The sequence below is a fragment of the Pagrus pagrus genome (genome assembly GCF_965226575.1).
Source record: "Pagrus pagrus genome assembly, chromosome: 4".
NCBI lineage: Eukaryota > Metazoa > Chordata > Actinopteri > Spariformes > Sparidae > Pagrus > Pagrus pagrus.
Genome location: NC_140188.1, coordinates 2629720 through 2654393, shown reverse-complemented (window position 1 = coordinate 2654393; position 24674 = coordinate 2629720). Strand labels below are relative to the sequence as shown.

The 24674-nt window shown below is 40.2% G+C and overlaps 1 protein-coding gene and 1 long non-coding RNA gene across 2 annotated transcripts; both read right to left on the bottom strand.

Annotated features, from left to right (window-relative positions):
• Positions 1-7239: 7239 nt before the first annotated feature.
• LOC311255968 (uncharacterized protein) lies at positions 7240-14343 on the bottom strand. Its single transcript, XM_084350676.1, has 8 exons — positions 14281-14343; positions 12959-13053; positions 12648-12861; positions 12184-12308; positions 11302-11413; positions 10008-10209; positions 9414-9740; positions 7240-8837 (listed from the first exon to the last, which is right to left on the bottom strand). The coding sequence occupies exons 3-8, from the start codon at positions 12826-12828 to the stop codon at positions 8699-8701; spliced, it is 1086 nt and encodes a 361-aa protein (XP_084206802.1). The 5' UTR covers positions 12829-12861; positions 12959-13053; positions 14281-14343; the 3' UTR covers positions 7240-8698.
• Positions 14344-19949: 5606 nt separating this feature from the next.
• LOC311255940 lies at positions 19950-22555 on the bottom strand. Its single transcript, XR_014622415.1, has 3 exons — positions 22487-22555; positions 20555-20650; positions 19950-20051 (listed from the first exon to the last, which is right to left on the bottom strand). It is a non-coding gene; the product is annotated as an uncharacterized lncRNA (long non-coding RNA).
• Positions 22556-24674: the final 2119 nt, after the last annotated feature.

Sequence of the window (24674 nt, the reverse complement as noted above, 5' to 3'; positions counted from 1 at the left end):
CAAACCCAGTTTTATTCTGCTCTGTAAGTTAGTTCTTGGAGAAGTGTGTTTTACACAGTAAAGTCTGTTAACAGGTCTTGGGAAGTGTTACTGCATATGTGAAAAAAACTATATAATGTTTTTGTGGCTCCAGAGGAAGCTGTGTAATGTCTGATTGATTGCCTCAAGTGATGGATGGTGAAGATGTTGGATGGGTCTGAAGACTACAAGTATGATAAATAATAAACTTTAAAAAAAACACTCCACACCTACAAATACAATTTTTTCACAAGCTAAGAGAGCTTGTGAAATGTAGTGAACTTGCTGCTTGCATTCATCTCCCAGCTGAAACTACAGAGGCTATCAGACTATTGTCTCTTGAGGCGCAAAGTGGTTTTATGAGACAGGACGGGCTGAGGCTAGTTGGTTAGCATGCTAATATGACAGGACAGTGACAGTCAAAAGTTGTTTTCTGCTTGTTTTGATGGCCTCAATAGGCAAAAGAAGCCAATTAATTCTGCTTTAAGTAATTGATGTTGCTGCGTTGACATCTAGAATTTGCTCACATGAGCGGATTGTGTTGAAATATGAATGTTGACATGACCTCGGATACACCCAGTTCACTAAATGATATCTTAATGTATTCATCAAGATAAGAGTATAAAAGCTTTATGAGTACCCAGGGAGGGACCAGGAGTCAAACTTAATCTGCTGCACAGCTGGATAAAACTCAGAGCTTGTAAATAAAATCAGACCTCAGAAAATGTTCTTATTTTATTATTGAAACTGTGTTGTTGTCCTGCCGACAGGTGGATCAGCTCAGAAAACGCTTATGATTAGTTATGGAGGACATGGACCATCAACACATTTCGTCATCAATGTGGAGGACAGATAGATAAAGAGATATCCAAGTGTCAAAACCATCTTTAAACTAGCATTGATACACAGTATATTTAATTTTGGTAAAAGAAATAATAACCAATCAACTACATCTTTAAAAATGATCAGTCTTCAGTTAATTGGAAAAGTAGAACAAGACCAGATCTGATCATTTCTACATAACCAGTCAACTAATTCTGCTGTCTTATCCAATCAGAGCCTCCATCAAGGTAAGCACATCACTTGTTCCCGACTAACCAAGAGGTGACACAATTGTCTTCGAGGTGTGAGCACTTCCCCTCACACATTGTTTCATGTCAGTTGTTGGAGTTTTGCGGAGGTAAATAAACTCTCCAATAGTTCAAACAATTTGAGGAAAGTCCAAAGAAAATAATAAATATAACTTTGTGGAGAAGAAATGTACAGTATATTGTTAATCACTTCACAATCCCTCATATTTACTGACCCTCAGTGGGAAACCCATGTTGTACAGTACATAATAACGGTTTTACTTGTAGTCCAGTCACAAACTGGCAGCAGGTGATTCATGAATAATTAGCCGTGCAGAATATGATACCCATCAAAAAAGCAAGTCATAACCTGAAAGCTACAGACTGGTGACACCGCTCAGCAGACCTAAAATGATGAATCACTAACAGTAAACAGTCCTAGGTTACATGTGTCTGACACACACACACACACACACACACACACACACACACACACACACACACACACACACACACACACAAACACACAGTAGTAAGGAGAGTAAGGAGATTATGCAGAAAGCCAACATGCGTCTCTAAGCCTACTGACTGACTGTCCTTACTCTTTTGCGTGATCTGAACTCTTCTCAGTCTCTCGTTCTTCAGTTTCTCTCTCCGTCCCTCCTTCGTTCCAGTTCTGGTCTTCTAACTGACGTCCTCCTCTGTGGAAGGAAGGATGAAGAACAGGAGAAGACAAGGAGATAGTACAGTCTTTCTTCAGGAGAGGAGTTGCAGAGAAACCTTTTAATCCCACAGCAGAAAAAGCTTGAAGAAACAGGGTGACACTTCCATCTCTATCCTTTCCTCCTACCTCTGAACTTTGCCTCTCGTGGCTTCTTTGGTTTCCTTCTCCCTCCTCTGGTCAGTATGACTCTGTCTCTTTTCCTGCCTCTCTCTGCAGATCATTTGCTCATTGTTTCACTCTTTATATCCAGTGCTGAATTCTCAGAAATGTCTGATTTTCTTCTTCTGCTCTTTTCTCTTCCTCTCCTCTCCTTTTCATGTGAAGGTATACAGACGTATAATGGGTGAATGACTCCCTCCTCCTGTTTCCTCCCGCCCTCTTTCGCTCCTGTTGGTATTAACGGTGACACGGCAAGCTGCTCATTCACTGCCACTGATCCCTGTTACAGCTGAGAGAGAGTCAGTGGGGGGTGATGAGGTAAAGCATAGAGGAGGTTGTAATAAGACACAAAAGAACACACACACACACGTAGACACACACACACACATGTAGACACACAAACAATTTCTTGGGTTCACATAAATCTAAATCTAAATATAAACATCCAAAGTCGAAAGCAATAATTTATACTGCAATGACTTTTTTTGGCAGTTCAGAGCAGCAGCAGCAGCAAGAATGACATATCATCACTTTTTAAGTTGATGTGTTGACCATGAAAAAAACAAACGACCAAACTACATCGCTCGTTGGAAATGTCATGCCTCTAAACCTCCTCTGCACATTAAAAGCTCTTCACTTATCACTTTTAATTTGGGTTGTCTGGAAAGTTACCCATAATCAATTGCTCATGGGTTCAATATTAGTCCACAGCTGTCCCATTAGAGGGTTTTACTCTCCCAGCGGGGGTTCAGTGTGTGTGTTGTGTAAAGTGTGAGGGGTACTGACACCGCCTGCAGGGCAACCAGGGCTCTCTGGTGTGTTCAGTATAGCTGCCAGTGTGCTTCAACACAACTGTAACATCCAAGCAGCAGTTGGCCAGCTGTGCAGAGTATGAACTCTCTCAAGACTGTTTTTTGCCCTTTTTTATGCATTAGGGTTGTACGCTTTTGAAAAAACAGACATTGCAAAATTTTGTTTTTCTGTGATAGAAATTGCGATATTAAAAAAATTCAGGTATTATCACCTGAGAACCTTCAGAGAATTTTACTTTTGTATCAAGCAGTAAAAAAGTTGTAGCATGAAAACTTTTGAGTTTATTTGCCTGACTGAACATTGCACATCCTGCGATGTGACTATTGCGAAATGATATATTGTGCAGCCACACTGTACATAATGATTTCTGTCACTTTACATAAACGAGGGCATCACTATGGATCCCCTCCAACCGAGACTGAGAGTCTGAAAATGTGTGTCATTGTCCCCTTAGTTGAAGTGGCTATAATCAATATTTGTATGTATGAAATGACGATGTGAAAGGCGTCTATTGAATTGATAAACCTAGAGAATTATCAGCTGAATCCCCTCGACTTTACATCAACAGCACACTCATTGTATTTAAAATGCAGTATACCTTTTTGCCACTTTTGTGTGTGTGAACAAACACAACATATTGAAAATCATTCTTAGAATTAGTACTGTATGGAGTTGGAGCATTGTGAAGGTTTGCGTTAAAATTATATAGTAGAGAAATTGTATCTATTTTATGGCTGTTGTTGCCTTGTTTTGTTCTTTTTCTTTAAGAACATACTGTTATTGTTACTACTAGGATTTTGTAGGCTATTATAAGGTTAAACAAAGTGAAATTTAGCATCTGCCAAAATCCATGGTGAACATAATAAAATGCTTCATATATTTTTTGCATTTCATGGCATCATCATTACCAGGGACCAGGACTTGCTTTCAGCGTTTACAGTCCTAATCAGGCTGCACGTTCATGTAAACACACAAATCGCACACACAAAATACATCATCAACTGTAAATGTAAGTGTAACTGCCCCGGGTTGTGTTAACTTCATCTCATTAGTTTTATTAGCCTGACAGTCAGTGTAGAGGTGCTGCTCAAACTCCCTCAGGTGCCCCAGTGACAACAAACACTGGTGGGGGTGGGCTCCACCTTTCCTTCTGTCAGCGCTTCAGAAGTCACCCATTCAGTTTAAAACACGAGGTTCCTGGCTCTGGTTCTGCTGACACCATCTTACCACTGACTGTATCCATCACATCGCAGAGATAATTATGTGAGTGTTAATGTTAAAGGTGCATTATGTAGTTTTGAGGAAGAACTTTTAATGAGAAGAGAAAGATCTTCATTGACTGATTTTTTATGCCTAAACACATAAATAAACAAACTCTTTGTTTTCATGACGGAATAATCTGAATAAACAAACTGATCTGAAAGGACAACACAGTTTCATACTGTTTTACTTTGCTTATATGTGGCGGACCCTGCCACCTTTCTAGCTTCAAACAGTGGACCCTATTTCCTCTGAGAACAGCTTGTGTTTTAATGGAAAAAATAAATATTTATGAGTTTGTATTATTACCTCATTATTATTGAAAATACGACATATCGCCCCTTCAATAGTATCTCTTCTAATAATACACACTTAACATCAACACTCATCAACACACTTTTTTTTATCTGATGACCTTAAAAAAATAGTTCATTTAAAAATGTGCTATTTTGGTTCTGACTCAACAAGCAATCTGCAAAGTAACTAGTAGCTCAAGGTATCAAAGTACAAAGTATAATGTTTGAAACCTGAATGTTCAGCGCCATCCAGTGGGCACATTCTGGTACTGCAACACTTACAGTGTAGTTGTTTTCATTGATATCAATGTTACTAACTTCAAAGTACAATTCCTTACTCATGTTATTATTACAAATAACATAACTATTGATTAAAAACCATATCACCTGAGTGTTAACAGCTGACTGCTGGAGGTCAAGTTATCCGTCTGTCTTCAGAGTTTGTCATGAGTGTTTGCTGCCATCCAGTGGTACAAAAGAGGAACTACATCAACTTGATGTGGCGTAATAACAGAAAGATTTCCGATACTTTCATAATATTTCTAATTCAAGAAACTGCAGCAAATAAAAGAGAGATATCGATTACATTGTTCAATTCCTTTCAAGTGGTAAGAGACAGTCACAGTTAGAGACTCCACATCATAAGTATAAAGGTAAAGATATCTAATCTCAGTTTTATTATTTGGAAGTAGCCATGTTAGTATTGATGTATAGTGTCTGTTTATTAAATTGAAAGCCATAAAACTCAGAAGAAAAGTTTAATCATTTTTTTTTAGTTTTTCTGAGTGTGAGATGTTTTGAGCTGAAGGAAAGGCAGGAAAATGTGACCTATCACAAACACGGCAGGTGCTTTTCATATATCAACTGTTCATATATGAAAAGCTACATGTGCCGCTCGATCAGTGAACTTTATTGACGATTTTAACATTTTCTGGGAAGGCAGACACCTCTTTAAAGCACATGGACTTTGCCTAAACAAGTCAGGAGTTAGATTGTTCACCTCCAACATATTTTACTCTGCATCACACATCAGTTGCCCCTGCCAAGGACAAGAGGCGAGACAAACCCAAAACAACCGATAAGACAGAGCCTTGGAGGAGAACTGCTACTGCCTGAGATCAGCTCTGAACATAGAAGACCACTAAGCCGGTAGGAGTCCTCACCGCCGCCATCTTCACCCCCCCAAGAGTCTCATTGAAACAACCATCACAACAGCTGAAACGTCACCGCACCCCTCCACCTCCTCAGAATCACCCTGTGCCTCCACAGTCTGATAACTCACATCCTGTCTGTGTAGGACAACTACTCTACCTGATATGTGCCGGCTCCGGGCTACAAAGCTGATATCATTAATGTTTCCCCTCCAGAAAAGCTGTGGAGTTCAGGAGCCTCCTCAATTCCTGTGTTGACAGCTAATAGAAAAATGGTGAATCGAGGAAACACGAAGTGCTTAAATAAATCTGCCAATTTATTAAATTTAGCTCCTGTTCCTCATCAGCCACAAACTGTCGCAAAAAATTGCCCAATTGGTTTTGACTAACTAAATGTAGCTTTATAAAACATCAGGTCTCTGGCAGGAAATGCTTTTTTAATACATTATTTTATCAGCAAACACAATCTTAATGTTATGTTTTAAACCGGAACGTGATTAGACCAAAATAACAGTGCAGCTGTTCACATTGAATCAAGCCCTCCTTTCATAAGTGACACTAGAATGCATAAAAAAGGAGGAGGTGTTAGTTTTCTGTTTGATGATTTACTGAAATGCAATCAAATGTTTATGAAAATGTGTACTTGTTTTGAATATATGGCTCTTCAGATAAACTCGTCTTCTCCGGCTATATTTCTCTCTAGTCAGAAAAATCTCCTTGGAGAGATGCCACACTGGTCAAAATGGAAAAAAATAAATGTCAAAAAGCTGAGCTCAGGTGGTGAAAAACAAATCTCCAGGTTCATTATGACATTTATAAAAGGGAGACTTTGCATTGCATTAAATTTAGAACTGAAAACGCCAAGGCAGTCCTCCTCTCCTGATACATGAAAAACTACAAACCGAGCCAGAAGTCTTGGTGTAATCGTGGACTCAGACCTGAATTTAAGCAGCCACACTAAGACAATTACAAAGTCAGCCTACTATCACCTTCAGAATATATCAAGGATTAAAGGACTTGTCTCAGCAGGATTTCGAAAAACTTGTCCGTGCATTTATCTTCAGCAGCCTCGACTACTGTAACAGTGTCGTTACAGGACTCCATCAGACTCTGCAGCTGACTCAGAACGTGGTTCCTGTCTGTCAAAGAATTGATTTCAACATCCTGCTGTTGGTTTATAAAGCACTGAATGGTTTAAGGCCAAAATACATTTCTGATCTGCTGCTACGTTATGAACAATCCAGACCTCTGAGGTCGTCAGGTACAGGTCTGCTTTCAGTCCCTGGAGTCCAAACTAAACATGGAGAAGCAGCGTTCAGTTATTATGCTCCACATATCTGGAACAAACTCCCAGAAAACTGCAGGTCTGCTCCAACTCTCACCTCTTTTAAATCAAGGCTGAAGACCTTTCTGTTTGCCACTGCCTTTCATTTTCCCATTTTTTAAAACTTGTTTTAATGTTTTTTTTTTCTTGATGTCTTCCTACTTGTTTTTAATGTATTTTAAACACAATTTTTAATGTCTTTTAATGTAATTTATGCCCCTGTATAGCACTTGCCTTGACTTGTCAATATCATCAGCTGGCCCTAAATGAACAGCTCATGTGTTGAATGATGTGAACGAGCTGAAGGTTTTGTCTGGTTTTCCCGTTTCCTCTCAACTTCTGCCCTATTTCTATATGCTTAGACATCAAATATCCTTTTTATAAAAACTTATGGTTCTGTAAAAGTGTAAAAAACATACCACTGTAAAATTCAACAAATTCATTTATTGAAAAAATATTTTTTAAATACAGCAGGATTTGCTTCAGAAAGACAATGACAGTACAAAATAACGTAATAAATAGGTTGTCATCTAGATTTAATTCAAGTAGGCTACTTTTGATAAGTGCTGCTCTTTTGAAACTGAAGCTTATTCATTGTTTGCAATCATTTGAAGACCCACTCCTCGAGATTACTGAGTTAATTAATTTACTGTACATTTACAGAACTGTAACCACATTTTATATTATGTCAAAGATCCGTCGATACAGTATACACCCTGTGTATATTGTGAGATGGGTGACACATTCTCGTCCCTAAGCAGCTGGATTTCCAAAATGACATCTATCACTGTTCTCAAAACAGCGTATCAGCAACAGGCGAACAGGACCTTCATCGCACTTTTACATAATGGCGTAGGCAACAAAGCTCTTTGGTAAGATTTAGGAAAACAATGTGGTTTGTGATAAAATAAGTACTTTACTACTTAGTAATTTAAGAACGTACATGCTCTTTGATGTGTTTTCAATCATTTTTCGAACAGCAATGGAGCTCTGTGGCACAGACAAACGAGATATTTTTGATTGTTGCTTATTAGATATGTCATGTTAAGACTGCAGCTAGACCCCCACTAAGATGGTGCACATGGCAAATGTTATACCTGCTTAACATACACAACAATGTCGGGTCCGTCAGTGAGCGTCTGTGACCCTAGTTATTGCAGCATGTCCTGCACTGTTGGCACTAGTCTGACCTTGTCGGCAGCTTTTTGGCCAGCTGAGCCTGTAGAATAGGTTAGAGAAATCACTCTCATTGGCTGCTCGGCTAAGCGAAGAAGTGCACGAGAAGAGAAACTGAAAAAGAAAGAGAAAGCCCCTTGAGTCTGTCGCTGTAGTATCAATGATTTCACCCATCTGGTGCAGTTTCTCCTTATTTTTTCTCCTCTGCCCTCCACCAGAGCCATCTGCAACTCCTTACACATATTCTTGATTAGAAGTGTCTATATACTGGCGAGAGTGGTGTCAAAAAACATTGCTTTATCACATCACCGGTTTGTATATCCCCAGTCCTGAATTTTCTGGTTTCCATTTTTGATTGATGAAGACACACTACCACTACCTGGTGGTTTGGAGAGGTATTTCAAAACTAGTAGGCCGTTGGCTGTAATCCTTGCTGTGTGTTCTAGTGCAGCGTTTTGGCCGAGACTCAGGTGACACAACAGTCCCCACTAGTTTTTTGATGCTTTGTTTGGTGTGTCTCTGGCATTTCACTGCAGAAAGTGCCACCTCACAGAGCTGCTAGTATGACTGTAGACTCATATAAACAATATAAATTAGGCAGTAATGTGGGAAGTAATCATACCAGTGTTCACAGTCTGTCAAACATCTGCATAGTAACAAGCATGGCTTGCTTCTTACTTTTGAACATGCACACACATGAATAGATGCTACAGTATGCTGTCCTTTTGTAGGAGTCCACATTCCCTGAGCACAGTACTGACACTCTGTGTGAAGCGGGCGCCGTAGCTCAGCAGTCGGCCGTCATATATCAGCTTGTCTTGTGTCAGCTCGGGTTGTCTCGGCCGTCTGCACAGACAGAAAGCAGACATGACATTTATAAACAGCGAGTAGTGAGAGGAGCCGTCTGTTTAGTAGATTTGCATTTAAGAGATTTATTTTAAAAATCACCTCAATGATCTTCATAGACACACAGGAGACTGCTGGGTAATTTAACAATGCATTTTATTTTGGCATTTATTTTGTTTAACATTTTTGGAGAAGTTGCTGCTTTCAGTCACTTTGGTATAGTGAAAAGCTTTAAATAACAAAGTGCTCATCAGCCTCAGCTTCTCTTGCTCTGACAAAGACACTTGTCAGAGGTGAGACTGATAATTTTAAACTGATTTAAAGTGCTCAAAACTAAACTAAACTTTGAACATGGTGTGAATAGGAGAGATATATCCCGACCACAATGTTAAAGGAATCAGATTGCTGTAGACAGGTGACTGTAACCTGGTTAGTGTGCAAGTGCATGTAGACAAACTGATGGCCAGAGCAAATGTGTGCTGTGGCATGTTTCACTGGAATAAATCAGCCAAATGCATTAAATAAATGTCTTATCAAAAGACAAATCATTGCAGAAGTGGGTGTGCATGAGTCTACCTTGTGTGGTACATCCGTGCTATATTCCTGTCAACCCAGGAGCAGGCTGTCTTTGTTTTTGGGTCCAGCAGCCCGTGGACGGTCAGGGAGAACACAGCTCGAGGGTTGACAATGGTCTTGTAGTTGAAGTAAGGAGTGTCTTCAATGATTGGCTCCTGGTACAGGTGGGTCAGGATGTTCACCCCGGGCACCTTCTGCCAGTCGGAGGGCAGAGTCAGGGAGTCGGAGTTAATCAGTGTGATGGTGTTAGGGAACACGTTGTTCTGGAATATGTAACACCTGTTGGCACCATATTTCTCTTCCAGCAGAGGCAACAGCTCCAACCAACTGGTAATAGAATGATAACAAATATGCATTGATAGCATTTTAAAGGCTGACCGGTTAAATTCATAAGCAGCATATAAGGAATTAATAAATACAAGTTGAGTTGCCTTGTGTCTGAATAGTGCTATATAAATAAACTTTCAATTTCAGTAATAAGAGTGTATTTCATACGGTGAGTGTACTCAATAAGGAATGTTTTTTGACACCAGGCATCATTTGGCAGAGCTAAAGGTAGATTTATCAAAAGAAACTTCATATAGAAAGTGCTACCTGTCGACTGACTGGGGCAGTATGAGCTCGTCAATATCATGCAGGGCCATGTATCTGGATTGATACATATATCTGTAAAGACAGTCATGGAGAACAGGAATCTGGCCATGGTAATGGATTTCACCTGGACCAATTTCAGGAAGCCAGCCGCGAGACACATTCAGATATCTGGACAGAGACCAGGGAATCACCTCCACCAAACCTGAGGAGGAGACATTTCAAGGTTTAGATCACAAGAACATGTAAGCAGCCAAGATGTTTCAGTTTAGCATTTTCAGTCTGGGAAATGACTTTTGTTGAAATGACTTTTGTATTATTTCTTAGCATGTTTTTGACGCAATTGTTTATTTCTGTCTGCCATTCCCAGATTCTTCTTCTGCCAGAATTAAAATGCCTACCTTCACATGAAGGGTTCACATGAACAATGCAGCACTGAATGACGCACTGCTGATTCTAATTTTATCTCACTGACATCAGGTCACTCTCCCACAGCTTTATCAGAGCTGAATTAAGTTACTGCATGACACATCCTGCTGATGCTGCTTCAAATTAAATCACTGAATTGGTGAACATGCTGTGGCCTCTACGCCTCACTTCCACATATCTGTGTGTGTGTGTGCAATTCAAGCTAAAGTCCATTTATTCCTATGGGAACCTCCATGATCGATGTGTTTACAAAACTACTCCTTCTGTTTTCTTTTCAGTCTCTACATGATGAAGTGCAATGTGGAAGGCTCTATTATATTGACAAGAGAATTGAACCCACAGAGAATTATTAGAAACTCTGCAGCTCTATGGAGCCTGTTATATGTTTGAGCTGCTAGGTTTGGTTTAGCTGCACATTTATTGTATAGCTCTGATACACCCACTGTACACACACATATCCGGTTTAAGGACAGGAGATTTCAGGACATTGGATATGGTTGCACTGTGAAGGCTAACATTTTTTACCAAGTCATGTTGACATTAGGCTCAATGACTTTACAACCAGGGATAAGTTCCAGCTAATGAACAAACAAACTGCTGACACTGGCCTGAAAAGCTATGTGTACTTTTTTTTGTCCAGTGGAACATTAGTACAGCTTCTTGTCCTAACATACTATAGGTCATCCATCATCTTCCTCCAATTCCTCTCGAAGGGCAGAAGGAAGGAAGTGGTGCATGGAAAAGGGTGGCTGTTTAAACAATGACAGTGACAGAAAGTTTGCAAAATGGTTGGACGGATGAGAATACCCCTGCTGCAGTTGTGCAGTCACACTCATACAAAAAATATTCCACCGCCATCATACTCCACCTTTGTGTGTGTAGTAGTCCAGTATGCGCTGTGTTTCAGGACTGCTACTGGTCTTATAGACGACAACTCTGTCCACCCCCAGTAACAGCAGCGTCTCCAAACTCTGGACCAGCTACAGTGCAACACAGGGATTTATTTAACAAAAACAGGAGGCATGTAAGTTATAAAGTGCATGACAGGCAGGATTCTCTGGGCTTACTGTAATATACAGAATGATGGAAAGATGCAAGGCATTTAAATAAGCCTGTTCTCACTCCAAATATGACAAACACAGCAGTCTGGTCAGTGGCTTGAGGCTTCTACATCTGACGCTGTAGTTACACCACGAGTGTAATTTCTGGAGGCTCCAGTGTAGATGAGTACAGAGCAAGAAGTTTATTTTAACAAAACGCAGAATGTTTTTTCTAGAACTAACCAAGTACTTTTTGTGCCTAAACCTAACCAAACCACAACAGTTTGACAACGTTAACAGTCCAAAAGTCATAATACGTCACAATATGTGAAATGTTTAGCAGCAAGCTTTAGTTTGCAAGTCTAAGCGAACGTTGCATATTACATATTGTTGCTCACTTTACCGTGACGCCCCACAGTGCAAACTGATGCTAGAGTTGTAAATTCAGCGTCATAGTTTGAATCTTAAGGCGACTGACCAACTGTTGTATTTGGCAAGTTGGGAGTGAGAACATGTTGGAAAATAATAGCCCATAAGTAAATAAAGCCAATAGAAGTTTCTTTTAGTTTGTAATTCGTCCCTTCAGCATTTCTCATTTCTTTCTGTCTTGGTTAGGATACATGAAAAAAAAGGTCTTTTATGTCCAATTTGACTTTTAAGAAAGTAACAAAATGAGAATTAGTGACAAAATCAGTGTAATCTGATGTTACCTGCAGTATGTTGTTGAAATCAAACATGGTGGAGAGGCAGACAGTGAAGTTGTAATGAAAGGAGCCATTTTCTGCCTTGTTGTTCCTCACCTCCAAATACACTTTGTCAGGTTTTTCTATGTCACCTCAGAGAAGAAACACAGAAACATTTTGACGATCACATTAATTCACTGTACTCTAAAAGTACAGTGCAATCCAACAAAAGGAGTTTGAAAGACAAAATGAAGTCATGACCAGGGAATATATATTGATGTATGAATCAAACACTGCTGACAGTGAAATATCCTTAAAACGTATCTGATTACATGCTGTAGCTGGATGACAATAAAGATCACTAAAGTCTGGCTATATGGATTGCTGTATGACCTGTATAACCCCCAAGATTTGTCAGTCTCGGCCACCATCCCTCCAGCCCTGCTGCTAGCATGCTAAAGATCTTATGTGCAGGACCTTTCCCTTAGTACCTTCGGAGTCGGCTGCAGAGGTCACAGATATATGAGATGGGCTCTCACAGCCTGAGGGGAGAGGACACATGATGTCTGCAGTCCCATATGCAAAGCCGAAGTGATCGACATGGACTTTGCTGACACCTTCAGAGATTTGCAGTTTCTCCGAACAACAGAGAAAACAACGGTATGCTACCATCTCGCTCCTCAGCACCACTGCAATAATACGAACCTGGCACCAGAAAACATAAATAAGGACGTCATTACACACAACAGGCACCACAGGGAGTAAAACCCGGTACAGTTGGTGACCTGCCCTCTTCACTCACCTCCTTCTTTCCTGTGCGGTGCTCCTGATACGCTGATACCAGAATTGTTTTCGTCCCCTTGACCGCCACAAGAGACACTTTTTGTCCTGGAGGAGCTGCAGGAGTGAAAAATGTTAAATGAGTTGGTGCATAAGTACTTGCAATTGTCAATGGTTGTTTTTTTTTCCCACAAAAGCTGCACATTTCTCTGCACTCGCACTACAGCAGCAGTAGGGAACGTTCATGTTGAGGTGATAACACAATGAAAGGATCATATTTATCACAACTTGGGACTTATTTTGGTGGCTTTGGCCAGTTGACATATGTTTGGTGACAGTGTTTTTTGAGTGCAATTTTGTACTGAAAACAAGTTTTAAGGAGGTGGTTAGGGTTTGCAGCCTGGTTTGAACAACAGAGGTGCTTTGATTGTGGTTTGAGTATCATGCTGATAAAGAAAAAACACCCTGTGTCATGCTTGAAGACACTTTGAGTTTGTTCAGTTAATAACCACAATGATCTTTCCCTAACATAAACATAAAAAGTTTATCCTTTTGTTGTTAGAAAGAAATTAAATTTGCTGTCAGTGAATTTTTTATGCAGATTATAAACATTTTGCAACATTTTCCTCAACATGTATGTATTTGCTGTAGCAGAACAGAAGCGTCTAAACAGATATTTTTAGTGGACAGGTTTGAATTATTCCCAGCAGGATCTAATGTCAAAACGTTATTTAACATGATCACTAGGCTTCCACAGAACCAATCACAATGTTTGTTTACAGTGTTACAATATGTGTGTCACATTCTACCTCATGTACAGTTTTAGTTTTTGTTTTATGATGTTAGATCAAGGTGTATATATCTCATTTATCTCAAAAGTATATTTGATGCTTTCATTTAATTAATAACAACACACTAACGTTAGGTTGGAGACCAAATGTATCTGTTGGGTCACAAGACTAAAGAAAATAATAACTTGAGTTTACCCAAAACTAGCAGTTAGTCCCAGATGTTGCTGTCGTGTAGATATCAAATACACTAGCAAAGATAATTGGAAACATTTTAAAATGTAAAAAAAAAAAAAAAAAAAGCAAAGTAAATGTGAATGGAATAAAATGTTTTTCTCACATCAAAAACAGAAACAATGAAAGACAGTGAATGACGTAACGGTGAATCAGGAATGATCACCAGAGAACTTTTAAGAACAGGAAAAAGGAAGACCGATAATGAAGAGCAGCTGAGGACAACAGGAAGAGGAAAGCTTTCTTTATGACAGATGTCAGAAAATATTTAACAGACCCACAATCTTCAACAGTGAGCAGCATTCAGTAATGGTTCAATCACCTGTTTGCCCTGGACCACAATGTGCAGGCACTGTTTGATGCACTGGATTCTGAGGCTGACTGCTCTGAGTCGGGAACCGGACGGTCCCGTCGGGCCTGCACATCCACAGCAAAGGATTTCTCTGATAAGAACATTTTTCTTAACATGACATTTTAAATGTGTGTCTATTAAAAGTACAGAACTTTAAAAAAAATAAATGTTGCAACAAAAAGGAGTTTTTTCAAAATGAGATTGTTGCTCAATGTAGAGCCAACACCAACAAGTGTTTATCTTAAAAGTGCTGATTCAACCCAGTAATGAAACAAAGTGTGAAGAAGCTATGACCCAATGCTGATTATGCATTCACACTATTCTGTTGCGGTTGCTCCTGCTTGATTCTGATTCTGATTGTTCTTCCTGTTTATTAATATTATTCCGTATTACGTAAGTTTTTTGAAATGTATGTCCTCCTACAAATTTTGAGCTACAGAAACCATTCAGAGTTCTGACTGGACTCTCCTTAGCGATCTATCCAACCACTCCACGATATAGTCACTATTTTTCACACTGACTTTGGTATTAATGGGAAAATGGGAGTCATGCTATGCTGGGTCGAGGTGAAGTCTGAACAAGTGAGTCTTGAGTCTTTTGCGGAAGATGGCGAATGATTCTGCTGTCCTGACATTGGTCGGGAGTTTGTTCCACCACTGAGGCGCTCGAACAGAGAAGAGTGGGGACTTCGCTGAGCGACCTTTGTTTGCTCTCAGTGATGACGGTACCAGCCGGCCAGCTGATGTAGTGGAGCAAGTGCTCGCACTAGGGGGTGTGGTCCAGTGTTTGGAGGTGGATGGGTGCAGTTCTGTGAAGGCCAGTACCATCAACTTGAATTGGATCCGGGCTGCAACAGGAAGCCAGTGGAGGTCACGGAGGAGAGGGGTCACATGGGAGAATTTGGGTAGTTTGAAAACAAGGCGCGCTGCAATGTTCTGGATATGCTGCAACGGTTTGGTCGCAGAGGCTGGAAGTCCAGCCAAGACCAGATTTCAGTGGCTGAAAAGTTACCGATGTTTAAACTGCGACTGTCCAAAAAGTATAAATGCTGTGAGAAAGATGAATACAAGCTCGAATATAGACAAATTGTGGAATATTTCAGAGTTTGAATGGAGTTTCTATCTGGAAGTGTGAATGATTAGATGAGCTTTGAAAATGCTTGAAGAAGTGTGAAATGTGGGATTTTTTGAACATTCCGTAATCTGCTTGAATGGGAAAAAATGGCCGAAAAAGGTTGAATTTCTCTGAAATTATGAATGTTCTGGATATGCTGCAATGGTTTGGTCGCAGAGGCTGGGAGTCCAGCCAAGACCAGATCCTGCAGATGTTGTAGAGGGCAAACCTGCAGAAGATATTTTTCCTCTCAGTTTCATGGGAGTAAATGCGGCAGTTGGTCGGTGTTCCTGTCAGTTAAAGTCCACAGAGCCAAAAGTTTTTGTGGAAGGTGTCATTAGGGCGATGGCTGCACCTTTTCATATCAGTTTAGGGTGGTAACTGATTTACAAGGTGCAGGTTCAGATGAATGCTATTTACTCCTGGCTCAGCTGCATTTTTGACGGGTTGTGCCAACAGTACGGAAAAACATTGGCAGGTAAAAATAATAGTTGGTTCATACCTTTTTCAGGTGGAGTGTTTTGCCTGAAGCAGAGCACGCTGCTGTCAGTAGGCAGATTACTTCTTTTTCACTAGAGAAGATATTTTTCCTCTCAGTTTCATGGGAGTTAATGCGGCAGTTGGTCGGTGTTCCTGTCAGTTAAACACCCACAGAGCCAAAAGTTTTTGTCCGATTGCCTCCAGAGAACCACTATAGTCTAGTCATTTTTCTGCTGGAGTGAAATTTGTGAAAGCGAGCGCGAGTTGAAGACGAGGTTTTCTGAATTTTTTTGAGCTGCTCCCCACTCTGTCAGTTGGCTCCTCCACTCTGGCTGTCAACCTTACACCCCATACACACCAATGCAAAAATCTGAAAGTGGCTGAAAAGTTACCGATGTTTGAACTGCGACTGTGCAAAAAGTATAAATGCTGTGAGAAAGATGAATACGAGCTCGAATATAGACAAATTGTGGAATATTTCAGAGTTTGAATGGAGTTTCTATCTGGAAGTGTGAATGATTAGATGAGCTTTGAAAATGCTTGAAGAAGTGTGAAATGTGGGATTTTTTGAACATTCCGTAATCTGCTTGAATGGGAAAAAATGCCCGAAAAACGTTGAATATCTCTGAAATTATGAATGATATGAATGAGAAAAATAGACGCGGTCGATTCCCAATTGAGATGAATGTTTGGGTTTTGAATGGAGTGAATACGTTGAAAAATGTTGAAGGAGTTAAGGGCCAAACTTTCTGACCCGGAAGATATAATAATAAAACAGAAGAACATGTTGTGAATGCCTCCTGCATTCACAACCAATGAGAAAACATTAATCTGAAATGCACTGACAAATAATTACACAGAGGCTGAAACATTGCTGACACCTCCAGTAATATCATATATGGGTGCTGCTGCTGTTAAAGGAATAGTTCACTCTAAAATAAAATTCAGTCATTATCGCCTCACCCTCATGCTGATGAGAAGTCCGGTGTAGTTTTTTATTCCTCAAAGTGCAGCTGGAGACCCGCGGTGCTTCCCTTCCGGCAGGAATAATCCATATAACGAGCATAAGTGGCGACCCAGGGGAAAATGTCCATAAAACTACACAAAAACTTTGTAATATTCCTCCATACTGCTCTTCTGCTGCTATCCAAGTGTCCTGAAGTGGCGACATCCAGAGTTTACTCGAAACGACATCATTTAGTACATTTTTACAGCCTAAACAGTCACTATGCTATGTTTACACGGAGGTAAAGTTTTTTGAAATGTATGTCCTCCTACAAATTTTGAGCTACAGAAACCATTCAGAGTTCTGACTGGACTCTCCTTAGCGATCTATCCAACCACTCCACGATATAGTCACTATTTTTCACACTGACTTTGGTATTAATGGGAAAATGGGAGTCATGCTATGCTGGGTCGAGGTGAAGTCTGAACAAGTGAGTCTTGAGTCTTTTGCGGAAGATGGCGAATGATTCTGCTGTCCTGACATTGGTCGGGAGTTTGTTCCACCACTGAGGCGCTCGAACAGAGAAGAGTGGGGACTTCGCTGAGCGACCTTTGTTTGCTCTCAGTGATGACGGTACCAGCCGGCCAGCTGATGTAGTGGAGCAAGTGCTCGCACTAGGGGGTGTGGTCCAGTGTTTGGAGGTGGATGGGTGCAGTTCTGTGAAGGCCAGTACCATCAACTTGAATTGGATCCGGGCTGCAACAGGAAGCCAGTGGAGGTCACGGAGGAGAGGGGTCACATGGGAGAATTTGGGTAGTTTGAAAACAAGGCGCGCTGCAATGTTCTGGATATGCTGCAACGGTTTGGTCGCAGAGGCTGGGAGTCCAGCCAAGACCAGATCCTGCAGATGTTGTAGAGGGCAAACCTGCAGAAGATATTTTTCCTCTCAGTTTCATGGGAGTAAATGCGGCAGTTGGTCGGTGTTCCTGTCAGTTAAAGTCCACAGAGCCAAAAGTTTTTGTGGAAGGTGTCATTAGGGCGATGGCTGCACCTTTTCATATCAGTTTAGGGTGGTAACTGATTTACAAGGTGCAGGTTCAGATGAATGCTATTTACTCCTGGCTCAGCTGCATTTTTGACGGGTTGTGCCAACAGTACGGAAAACCATTGGCAGGTAAAAATAATAGTTGGTTAATACCTTTTTCAGGTGGAGTGTTTTGCCTGAAGCAGAGCACGCTGCTGTCAGTAGGCAGATTACTTCTTTTTCACTAGAGAAGATATTTTTCCTCTCAGTTTCATGGGAGTTAATGCGGCAGTTGGTCGGTGTTCCTGTCAGTTAAACACCCACAGAGCCAAAAGTTTTTGTCCGATTGCCTCCAGAGAACCACTCTAGTCTAGTCATTTTTCTGCTGGAGTGAAATTTGTGAAAGCGAGCGCGAGTTGAAGACGAGGTTTTCTGAATTTTTTTGAGCTGCTCCCCACTCTGTCAGTTGGCTCCTCCACTCTGGCTGTCAACCTTACACCCCATACACACCAATGCAAAAATCTGAAAGTGGCTGAAAAGTTACCGATGTTTGAACTGCGACTGTGCAAAAAGTATAAATGCTGTGAGAAAGATGAATACGAGCTCGAATATAGACAAATTGTGGAATATTTCAGAGTTTGAATGGAGTTTCTATCTGGAAGTGTGAATGATTAGATGAGCTTTGAAAATGCTTGAAGAAGTGTGAAATGTGGGATTTTTTGAACATTCCGTAATCTGCTTGAATGGGAAAAAATGCCCGAAAAACGTTGAATATCTCTGAAATTATGAATGATATGAATGAGAAAAATAGACGCGGTCGATTCCCAATTGAGATGAATGTTTGGTGTTTGAATGGAGTGAATACGTTGAAAAATGTTGAAGGAGTTAAGGGCCAAACTTTCTGACCCGGAAGATATAATAATAAAACAGAAGAACATGTTGTGAATGCCTCCTGCATTCACAACCAATGAAAAAACATTAATCTGAAATGCACTGACAAATAATTACACAGAGGCTGAAACATTGCTGACACCTCCAGTAATATCATATATGGGTGCTGCTGCTGTTAAAGGAATAGTTCACTCTAAAACAAAATTCAGTCATTATCGCCTCACCCTCATGCTGATGAGAAGTCCGGTGTAGTTTTTTATTCCTCAAAGTGCAGCTGGAGACCCGCGGTGCTTCCCTTCCGGCAGGAATAATCCATATAACGAGCATAAGTGGCGACCCAGGGGAAAATGTCCATAAAACTACACAAAAACTTTGTAATATTCCTCCATACTGCTCGTCTGCTGCTATCCAAGTGTCCTGAAGTGGCGACATCCAGAGTTTACTCGAAACGACATCATTTAGTACATTTTTACAGCCTAAACAGTCACTATGCTATGTTTACACGGAGGCACGCTCCGCGTTCACGCGAGTCTCCCTCGCAGCCAATTGCACTACGGAAGCCGCACCGGACAAGATGAACGAGACTCGCGATAGATACACACCGGTATTTACATCCTGCTGTGAGTGTCAAAGTTTCAAATCACTAGTGCAGCAGATCCCTCTTGTGTTTGTGTGTTGCGTGGTCGCTCAAAGCAGGAAGTAAATACTCTGCAAGACGTGAAGGGAGTGTTGGTTGCATTACTGCTAATAAGTTAGTTGAGAGGGCTGCCAAGCTAGAGACCACTGTTCCATCTTGAACAGTGGTCTCTTTCAACATCTGTAAGCATTAAACCACTGGATATTTTGATATTTCGAGCCATGTTTGTGGCAACAAAACCAGGTGTTTTAAGCCAAAAATGCTATTTTCCCTGAACCCCAAGTAGTGGTTTGTGTGCCTGAACCTAACCAGACGATAAGGACGGCAATCTCACAACATAAAATCGAACCAAAAGAAAGTTCCATCACATCTGGGTTGCAGAAACATGCATTGGCAACATTAAGTCACATTAACTGTCAACAGTTTTCATACTCAAGATATCTGCATCATTGTCACACTGTAGCAGACCAGATGAGTATTTCACCTACCCATACATGTATGTCCAGAGCAGCAGGGTAAGAGACAGGATGGTGACCACAGGACTGACATACATCATCCATTTGAACTTCTTGAGTAGAGGTGGATGTTTGTAGCAGATAACTGACATAATGCCTCAGTGCTGCTGGTTTCAGGCTAACAGGTGGAGAAACCTGGAAGGGCAGAAGTAAATGAGTGACCCTCAGTGGAGAAAGAGTTCCAGGTAATATGGACAATAAGAGCAGAATAACTTTTCAAAACCATGTTAAAAAAACACACAAAAAAACAGACCTGGAGTCCTGCTCAAGACCTGATAACTGCATATCATTACAGAACAGGAACAGGAAGTAACCACCAACACCTTATCACAACATAATGTCTTGTCAGTTACTACAACAATGAAACATTTGACTGCTACTTATTCACTCAACCTTTACTCTAACTCTGAAATACATACAAACAGGAGGCTTCGCTGAAAATGGTGATAAAACGAAAAGAAATTCAGAATGAAATGCCAAATTTGTAAAATAATGAAACCTTAGTAACCAAAGCTGTTAAAACTTTACAATGTTAATGTAATGTCACAACTTCCTGAAAACAAACAGCGCCTGCGTCATAATCCAGTCATTAAAGCGTCTTTGAGGAAGCTTGTTTTATTAAATGGAAAATAACTTACAGGCAGGTGTTGGGAGGCAGGGAGGCACAGGTACTGGTTAACAAGCTGACAGGCAGCCAAATGTTAAGACCCAGACTCAGAGTTGTGTTCAGGATGCTTGAAAACAAAGGTACAAAGTACATGGCAATTAGTCTGAAAAAGCAAAGGATAAAATTGAGATGACTGATGTGTTTAAGATTAGATAAACTTTATTGCCACCTTCAGGGGGATTGGTCTTCATGTTCAGGCGACTGCATCACACAATACACTGACTTCCATAATTTGAGTTTGTTTTGAAATTAATACGGATAAATAAGTAGAAATAAGTTAATGCCTGCTTAGAAAAATGAAATAAATAATAATAATACAAAAATTGTGGAAACTCTTTAGTGGACACACAAAAAAAATCTTTTTGTATCAACCTGTGTTTCTAAAATCCAATCCATGACCCTGCTTTCACAAAGAAAATCGTTTAGAAAAACCACCAGTATTCACTTCCTCTTGACATTTTTTATATTACAGATTTACTCAATGCATAACAGGCATTTACGTTCTCTTTCCGTGTGAACTACTGCGGGACAATTGACACACTAAAAATAGTAACGGACTTCACATATTGGACATCTTTTCAGCTCGCACATGAGCCTTATTGAAATTCAAGTATCTCTGCGTAATGTGGATTATGTCGGTTAGGGTGTTAGGGTTAGCCCACATTCACACAGTAATACTCCATAAATAAACTATAAAACATTTAGTTTAGAAAAGTCATGACCCTATTCTGTAATATTCCTGCAGCCAGTTGTTACAACATTAACTTTAAACATCATTCTGAGCTCGCAGAAAAACATGACTGAGCGTTAATTCACTGCTCAAAAAGGAGGACGTGACTTACCTCCCTGATGCATGTTCAAATATGACATCTGTGATGCCCCATTACTGGTACTGGATTAATTATTTCCGAAAAGTCACTTTAAGAAGGTCGGACTCCATCAGAGCTTTCTTTGGCTGGCGAGCAGTTGCCCTCAGAGACGCTTCAACACCGATCAGTTTATAATTGACGCATACTGTAGATTTGAATTCACTAGGCTGGGAGCTGAGAGCCTGTGTGTCTTCTGCCCGCACTGTGTGCAGCTGCTGCATGGAAGAGTCTGCAGGCAGAGGAGGAGGATGTCTTACCCTGCTCTTTAATATAAGTGAGCTTACTGCGTGCTTTTGTCTGAATTACTTGAACAGGTGCATGGACCCAATAAGACAGCAAATCTATACTTTATTTCATTTATATATATATATATATATATATATATATATATATATATATATATATATATATATTTATACATACATATATATATATATATTTAAGAAATATTATTATTCAATTATATAAGTTACAGCTTCTTACTTAATTTCGGAGAACATTTTAGAATAACAGATGCAGTATGAGCTGAGTAAGTTTCAATAAGTGCTATTATAGTATCAGTATCAGTTCTGCTTTATTCAGCTGTGAATAAAATCCTGAATTCAACCTTCAGACTGCGGAAAAAAATCCATGACAACACGACTAACTGGAATGGCACTCAATAAGAGCATATGTCCACCAAGGGCCAACAGTCCCCTTCTGTACTCACTTATAGATACCAGCCACCTAAATAATTGATGCTCATAAGAGAACACAGTGTGACAGCCCAGTATCCAGGATACAATGTTAGCAGTTAGCGTTTCTGCAGGTTGACATTTGTGCCAAACATGGCATAACAGGTATTTCAAGCTGAACCATGATGTTTTTCAAGCCACAGCCAAGTGTTTTTTGTGCTTAAACCTAACCAGAGCATAAGCACAGTGCCGTGACAAGAGAGAAATAGAAAATTCAACCTAAACTGATATAAAGTTGCAACATAAAGAAACATCCGGTTTAAACTTAAATATGGTTTTGCCAAAACATACTTTACTTACATTTATTCTGGTGATTGGGTTGCTAAACCTCTCAAATGTTGCTCAGTACGTCTTGGGAAGGGAACTGCACAACATGGAGAGTGCAAAGAAACGTATACTGCATGTGAGCAGGGATTGTAAACCAGCTTTGATATTGTGTCTACATACATACATGTGACTGTGACCGATATGAGTGTTGTGAGTATGGAAGTACGTCACAGACATCCTCTGTACTTCTCTGCACATCAACATCCTGTCTGTCTGGATGATAAGGAGGTGTGTCCGTATGTCATTGAGGGACGGCAGGAAGTCTTCAGGGTCAAATTTATCCTTTCAAGACAAGGGGGGTCAAATTCTGCACAATAATGGATGCTTTCATTCATAAACAAAATCATGGTCGGGTGGAGAGGTCAGATGTGGGAGATGAGAGTTTTCCTGCCGGTCTCTCTCTCTCTTTCTCTTTCTGACAGAAGCTGAGAGGATATGCCCAAATCTGTTTATTTAATATGAGAATACATTCTCATTAAATGATAAAGACTTGGCAATCATTACCTCAGATCTAACATTTTATTTGTAGCATAATTGCTGACATCTGGGTCTTGACAACGTCATCAGTCAAAAGACCAACAGAGCAGGAAATGTAAGCACCAAAACTGTTGGGAAGACCAATATTTACTAGACTTGTTGGGAAAAGAGAACAGAGCCAAAATTAGAATTATTACCCAAACTGTCTGTTGGGGTCTTGGCCTTGGCACCTGGGTCTGGGGCTGAGGGGTTGTTAAGAGCACATGTGATGTGAAATCAGTTTTGTGAAACAGTAGAAGACTAGTATCCACTTTGTTTAATGCACTTATTGTAAGTGGTTTAAGACAAGAGCTAAATTAGTGTAATTTAAAAGTGTTTTGGATTTGGCCAGGTTTATTTGTATTTTGAACATTCTATCTGTCTTCATGCCCTAAGATCAAGGTCCTGGTGGCAACAGGCTGAGCAGCTTCTTTCACTTCCTTCTGCTGAGTCCTTACTTTCCCAGGGTCAGCTAAGAGCTGGCTACAGTCCTTCCACTCAGTCATGGGTCTTCCACAGGCATACCTCCACAGATGTGTTAACATTTTCTGCCGGGAAACACAATATGAGCAGGCAGTTTAACCTTCTCAGTGAATAAATGATCCTCACCCCTATTATATTTTATTTTCTTCCTGTTTTTTTCACTGCACAAACAGCTTTGACTGCATGGACCACGTCATTCCTGTGTCATGTCTCGAGTGTGTGATCTTGTAATTTGTGACATCCTTTCACTGATTAGTCATGTAGTGTGCAAAGTACAACGGCTGCAAGACTCCCAATTACAATACCGAAAGTTGTGCAGTGTGAACAATACACTGATATGATCACTTTGAGAGGTGTCTAGAGTGACCAAGGCATTAGGAAGTTACTGCAGACATTCAGGAACCTATTGCAAGACAGGCTGTGTGTGAGGTAACTGGTTGATTTATGTACAAAATTGTATCATAACAGCATAAAAATGGAAAGAAATATTGGTTACCTGGTGGTAACATATAAAAAAAAACACATTAAAGGGCCTAGAATGGACCCCTGAGGAACACCACAGGTGATGTAAGTGTGGGAAGAGAATAATTGAAACAGAACAGGTTCTGCCTCTCAGGTAAGACTGAAACCTGTGTAATGCAGTCCCAGACACACCCATGTTTCTAGATTAATATGCCATGATCTACTGCATCAAATGCAGCAAAGAGATCAAACAACACCAAAACATGACAGTCAGCATCAGAATCCATCAGAATGACATTTAAAACTTTAAGAAGTGCAGTTTCTGTTCGGTTAAAGCACTTGCTAAAAAGTTAATTTAGATATGGGTCTATAATTATTATGACTGTCCGTGTCAAGGGTGGATTTTTTCAGTAGGGGTTAAATAACAGCTGATTTAAAAATTGAAGGATCTGAAAAAAAAAAATCTTCTTAAGTCTTAAAGTCTCAAGATAATAAGAATATGATTTTGAATAATAATAAGATTTCATGTCATTTATTAACTTTAGCAGAGCAGATTGGGTTACCAGACAAAAATGAATGAAAAATTTGATGCACTTCCTTATGTGGTAAAGTAACTGTAGATGGCCAGATATGGGCCCCAATGCTAGAAACTTTATCAACAAAGACACCGAAATGCTTCACATTTTTCAAAAGAAGAGAC

What these genes read in the sequence shown, in the direction of transcription:
- LOC311255968 (XM_084350676.1), bottom strand. Translation starts at nt 12,828, where the DNA reads ATGGTAGCATACCGTTGTTTTCTCTGTTGTTCGGAGAAACTGCAAATC. An exon ending in GGACTACTACACACACAAAG is followed by an intron (nt 10,210 to 11,301) that starts GTGGAGTATGAT and finishes TCTCCTCCTCAG; the next exon opens with GTTTGGTGGAGGTGATTCCC. An exon ending in GCACGGATGTACCACACAAG is followed by an intron (nt 8,838 to 9,413) that starts GTAGACTCATGC and finishes CTGTCTGTGCAG; the next exon opens with ACGGCCGAGACAACCCGAGC.